The sequence below is a fragment of the Triticum dicoccoides genome, chromosome 5A, assembly GCF_002162155.2.
Source record: "Triticum dicoccoides isolate Atlit2015 ecotype Zavitan chromosome 5A, WEW_v2.0, whole genome shotgun sequence".
Classification (NCBI taxonomy): Eukaryota; Viridiplantae; Streptophyta; class Magnoliopsida; order Poales; family Poaceae; genus Triticum; species Triticum dicoccoides.
The window spans coordinates 285,917,139-285,923,495 of NC_041388.1; the positions used below are offsets into that span (position 1 = coordinate 285,917,139).

Genomic DNA, 6,357 nt, shown 5'->3' on the forward strand with positions numbered 1-6,357 from the left:
AATCAAGCTTCTATCCGGATTCCTCAGGACCATCCCTGAACCTGCAGTCCCCTCTGAGGATAATGATCCGTCAACCGAAAGGGCGACCCATCCTGCAGCAGGAGCAGGCCATGGTTTGGCCGACGCAGTTTCCTTGTTCTTGGGTTTTGACCACCCCACTCTCTCTACCATTTTACCTTTGATCACCTCCTCCATATTATACTTTTTTGCATGCCATAAAGAGTTCAAATAGCTATTGAAGAAGTTGGCTGAGATTTTTACTAGAACTTGGTCCTTTCCATGCAATAAATCGATCTGCAAATTCCATACTCTCCATATTAAAATCAGCACCATGTCATGTACCCTCTCAGTGCAGTTTGCTCGAACATTGAGCACCCATTCCTCCCCAGTATTTACTAGACATTTGTTGCTTGGGATTGGCCATATCCTCCTCATTCCTTCCCAGAGCTGCACCGCTTCCTTACATGCCACCAAAGCGTGGAAGGAGCTCTCATTTTCGACACCACACAGCGGGCAAGTTGCACGTGTTCATAGGTGTCTATATTGCATGCACTTAAATGTAGGGGCACCAGTCGCCGCCTTCCATGCCATCACTTTCATTTTTTGCGGCACAGTTGGTTGCCAGATAAGGTTCCAAGTCGGCCGTGTACCAGCAGGTTGAGCACTAAAAGCACTATTAGAAAAGGCTTCCTCATGGTTTTGCATAGCTAGATGATAACTGTGAAGTATCCACTTTTCTCCGGGTGCCAAGCAAGAAAATCATCTTGCTGTCTCGGAGACGTACGAATCTTACGAATTTGCAGCACATCCATAGGCCAAAAGTGCTCATTAAGCAGCCGATTATTCCAAATACCATTGTCGTCCATGAAGTCAGAAACTCGGTTCAAACGACAATTCCTCTTTAGAGTGGTCGGTTTGAAGGAAGGTCCACAGGGGATCCATAGGTCTCGCCAAGTACGAATCTGAGTACCATTACCCACCCTCCAAATAATCCCTTTTTTTAAGCAATTGAAGACCATGCTCGATACCATGCCACACCGCAGAGACGTTGCCAGCAAAAGCTGTGCCGATCAAATTCCCATTGGGATAGTATTTTGCACGTAGAAGACGTGCACATAAACTGGCCGGAGACTCTAGGAGGCACCAAGCCTGCTCGGCTAGCAAATTTTCTTCTAACACTGAACTCAATCACTTGCTGCCGTTACGTAGGAAAAATTCATAAGGATTCTAATCCTTCAAAAATGCTATGAGGATCCTTTGAATCGAAGAGACCCTAAGCCATTCGGGTGATACAGTAGCCGGCCATGACAAGTTACTACTAATCGAAGCTGCCGAGAGAAAAGTATAGTAGTACTACATGACGTCTTGAGGAGATAAATTACTGGATGGAAGGTTCTGGTAGGATATAGGTCCGGCGCGTCTCCACTCACTCATATCACCGGCAGAACGGAACAGCGATTGGAGCAAGTAATGTAATGAAAAAAGGAAACCAAAGATGACACGGAACAACTACTACAAGTGAGCGAGTGAGTGGCCATAATGATGAGATGGATCGATCCATGGGCCTTTGACCGTTTAGCCAACTGGCATGCAACAACGGCCGGAAGAAAAGAAACGCGGGAAACTGGAAGAAGCAAGCAAGCAAAGGATGGAAACGGACGTGCATTTCGTAATGGAAAACGGCAACGGCTAGGTCAAAAATGCGGAGCTGCAGCTGCACGTCCGCATCACACCCAACCCAGGAGGAGGAGGAGCACGTCGTCAAAGCCAACGGGCAACTTGTCAATTGGTCACCTCCCTTGCACCGGCGGAGCGCCACGCGTTCGTCCGGCATCTGTCTACATGCACACGGTCAGCCACGCCGGGTAAATGAAGTGATTGAAACGGGGTAACGGACGGGCCAGAGCGACTAGCGTCGTGAGCGCGTACTGCTCATGTTTGCATGGAATCAGATGTGTTTGTTTTTTCTTTTCAGTCTTTGATGGTATATCTGTGAGATCTTACATTGAGATCCGTGTAATTTTTGTTAGTTTTTTTTCTTTATCTCTGTTGTTTTATGTCAGTCTAATGAGACTTGATTAAATCTTAGTCGATTGAGAATTAGCCTCTTCTCAATTTTCTCTTTTGGCAGACCAAACGGAACTGAGAAAATTGAGTTTTTTCCCTCTTTTATTTTTGGCAAAACGAATCATATCTCCCAACGAACACCAGAAACAAAACGGAAACACCATCCGTAGCTGGAACGAGCCATCTTTTCCGGGACAAGGTAGTCCCGCCCATTTGGAGTATCTAAACGTGCAGTTTTTCGCATAACAAAGCAAGAAGAGAGTTGCCCAGCGCCTCACGTCACGTGGTTGATGCTTGGTCGTTCGTTGCAGGCAGGTAGCGGCTAAATCGTCGCGGTCGGCCTTTTTCCTTTGCGTCCGTCCGTCCGTCCGTCGGTGGACCGTCGACACCCCAACCACACATACGATTACGACCCAACCAAATGCTATTCCCAAGCAAACCATCCATCAATGTTGTTTTCCCTGAACCGACTGCTGACCGACTCACGACACCTTAACAGAAAACGGCCTTCTTTTTCTCCGCCCAAAGCTTTCTCCCTTCCCAACCCAACCCAAAACGAAACGAAACGAAACCACCGACTGACGGCTCGTAGCTATCCGATGCCAGCATTAGCACACTACTAATACTATATATACACTACTAATTTGCGGCCCGTGTTAGGTGGTCAGGTTGGACGGATGGATGGATGAGGGTTTCCCGGGACCAGAAATGATGAACTGCCTCCGAAAACAACGTCTAACCGGAACGGAAATATCTCGTGCCGGGCAAACCGCGCACACCCATCAATCCATCCATCCATCCATCAATCAACGTACTACGTGTATGTGTGCATGCACGCCTGCCTATCATAATTCTAATTCCAGGAAGGGCCTTGCGACTGACTGGTAACCAACCAACCAACCAGCAGCAGCAGCAGCAGCAAACAAACCAACAAATTAACAAACCATCAGGCTGACGTCGCCAACGGAACAAACCGACACAGCAGATCGCGGTACAGATATACTACTACTGCTGCTGGCCACTGTTTCGGGGTGCATACAAATATAGCTGGTGGATGCGAAGGGAATTGTATATGTGCATAGACGCGACACCGGCAACGGCAGGCGTGGCTCTCCTCACCTGAATCCATCCGAGGCATGCAGTAGTTAAAATACATAGTTGCTGTAAGAAGAAAAAAGAGTCATCAAATGTTTGTTGTGCCTCTGTACTAGAGTTCAGATACATAGTTTGATGGAAATGGAATTACTACGTCAAAGTTCATTTGGTCTTGACACGGTTTGAAAACCAGAAACCAACAGCAACTTGACTAGTTTTAGCACAGCAGCGGCTGCAGTCAGAGAGAGCTTACTTGTTCCTCCGTCTTTGTGGGACAGTAATGCAAGCGGTCAGTCATGTGACTTCACTTTGCGTTGCGGTCCGTTGTTTTTTCTTGTTAAGCTAGCTAGCTGCCGTTTCAAAGCTCCTTTCCGCCATGCCATTCCCATCCCCACACGCCCTCCCGGCCGTCCATCATTCAATCGCCCACATGTCAAAAAGTATTGTACTCCTACTACTTCTCCCCCTATAAGTCAGTAAAACCAAAAAACTAGTAAAAGGAGAGAGAGAGAGGGGGGTGCGCAACAGGCAGGCAGTTAGCTGTCGCTCGCCCATCCTCCACTGCCGATCCCTCCCACCATAATTCCGTTTCGTCCTCTGCTCCCCAAACCAGACACTCCAACCATAAAACAGCCAACGCAAAACAGAAATGTGCACCTACTACCAGCACCAAAACGAAACGCCTATGTTAGAGTAGTTGTTAGTAAAACTGAAGAAGCAGATGTGATCGATCCGGGAACTCGGCCTCTCCTTTTCCCCATCTCGTTTCATTTCTTCTTTTCCCTTTCTCTATACAAAAAGAACTCTTAGAGCAAGCAACATGTTTGCTCTGCCCTGCCTAGTTTATTTGCCACGCTAGTGACGAAGTTTTCTTCGTCTCGTCTCTGATGTAGAAGGAACTACCATGAACATGAATCTATCTTCTTCGATGGAGCTTCGAGCAAGGAAGGAAAGAAACAAACTAATCGAGACACGGAACTAGGGAATTATTGTCGGGCAACAAGATCTAAACAGGCCGCCGAGCTTCGCTGCTTCTTCTTCTCCTCTTCACTTGCCGCCTCTGCTCTGCCTTCCGTTTGTTTCTTGGCTCTTGAGTGGAGCAGAGAGGCTCATTTTCGTTTGTTGTCGAGCTGCTTTTTGCTTACCTGCTTCCTACTCGATCTTGGCCATGCTCATCATGCGCTTGGCGGCGTGGACGCCGTCGGCCGGCGACGACCGGGGGTCGAAGCCGGACATGTAGTTCCGGACCTCGATCCGGATCATCTCTTGCATCATCGACAGGAACTCCCCGTTGAAAGGCGCCGCCGCCCGTGGCTGGGGCTGCGGCGGCGGCTGGAGCATGAACGGCATGGGTGGCGGCGGCGGCATCTGAGGCGCTGCGGCGGGCTGTACAGGAGCAGGAGGAGGTGGTGGTGGCATGGACATAGGCTGCGCCACCGGGGCTGGCTCGGGCGCGTCCAAGCCGGGCAGGGAGAGGGACAGCGAGAGCGACGTCGCCGGAGGAGGAGGGGGCGGCGGCGGAGACGGACACGGAGGCGACGGCTGCGGCGTGGCCGTCGGGAGCACGACCACCCCGCCGGCCCGCGCGACCGGGCGGTACACGTGCGGCTGCTGCGAGGCGGCGGACGGCATGACGGAGGGGAGGCTCTGGTGACTGGAGTCGCTGAGGTCCGACCCCGACGGGCTCCCGGGGCTGAAGCAGAGCCCCGGGTACCCGTCGCTGCTGGTCCGCTTCAGCGGCCGGCGGTCCTCATCGTCGTTTGCCATGGCGTCATCAGCCGGCGATGCCGATGCAGAGGAAGAAGAGGAGTACTTGCGCTTGAGCGTGGAGTTCCAGTGGTTCTTGATGGCGTTGTCAGTGCGGCCGGAGAGGAGGCGTGCGATGGTGGCCCACTTGTTGCCGAACCTGGCGTGGGCGCGGAGGATGGTGTCGTCCTCGTCGGGGGTGAAGGGGCGGTGCTCCACCTGCGGCGAGAGCTGGTTGCACCAGCGGAGGCGGCAGGACTTGCCGGACCGCCCCGGGATGGACTTGCTGATGAGGGACCAGTTGCGCGCGCCGTGGCGGCCCACGAGCCGCTGCAGCGCGTCGTCCTCCTCGGGGCTCCACGGGCCCTTGATCCGGTCCACGTCCTTGCCGCCCCCGCCTCCTCTGCACGCCGCCATGGCCGCCGGTAGATCCTCGATCGTAAGTGATACGAGTAGTGAGCGAGTGACTTGGGAGGTTACCGATCTGGTAGTCTACTTGGGATGGGGTGTGGAGGAGGAAGGAGACAGAGGGGAAGGGTGCGGGGGAGCGGAGGGGGCAGGGGTGGGATATATACCTGGGACGGGAGGCCGGGGTGACCGGAGCGAGCCGGTTGTAACGGGTTCCAGCCGAGCAGGGGAAGGGGACGGGGCGGTTCATGCTACTAGTATTTGTGGCGTGGGTACAGCTGGCCCCGGGACACGCGGCGTCTCTCCAACTGAAACCCAAATGACTCTCCTGCTCCTACGTGTGGTATGGACGGGGATGGATAGGGATGGGGAAGGAGGGAGGCAAATAATATCTCTCTCTCGCCCATCTTTTCCAACAGAAATGACCAATACCTGATTATTCGGCTTTTCAATAATAATAGGCAAAAAAAATGCATGTACGACGGCGTGAAGATTGTTTCGCCCAGCTGATATTTGAATTTTTTTTCATCAACTTACTTTTTTTTTCATGATGATATGTGTTTCGTTCACATCGTAAAGATCAAAGTACAAGTTTCCTTAAGACCGACGTGACAAAACTAAAAAGACAACAGAACCGTCACTAAGCTTGACACCCTACCTCCGGCACCACCACAGCAATCATCAAATGAAAAAAAAATGATGGATCACCTCCTAACCCAAGCTTGACGCGGCTCCATCGTCGATGTGCAACTTTGCGGACCTTCAAGGTGGCTCACCAAAGGTGAAGACATTGTCGTTGAACAAATCAGACAGCGGCAACACCCCGGACACGTCATCGAACTACAGATCTGGCACCTCGCCATGACTAAGACGCCGGAGGAAAAAATCATACCTGTCGTCCATCAACCATGAACCCAACACAAGTTTCGTCTTACATATGTCGTTGATGCAGACCACAATCTGCATCCGCTGTAGGACTATCTGCCAAGCGCCTTGTCGACGCTAGAGCAAACGCCGGCACAACAGCGGAGCCACAAGTCC

The 6,357-nt window shown here is 51.8% G+C and overlaps 1 protein-coding gene across 1 annotated transcript; it reads right to left on the minus strand.

Moving 5' to 3' along the window:
* Window positions 1-3,886: 3,886 nt before the first annotated feature.
* LOC119301062 (transcription factor MYB44-like) lies at window positions 3,887-5,470 on the minus strand. Its single transcript, XM_037577962.1, has one exon. It carries the CDS (start codon window positions 5,323-5,325, stop codon window positions 4,315-4,317), a length of 1,011 nt encoding a protein of 336 aa, XP_037433859.1. The 5' UTR covers window positions 5,326-5,470; the 3' UTR covers window positions 3,887-4,314.
* Between the last annotated feature and the right edge of the window lie 887 nt (window positions 5,471-6,357).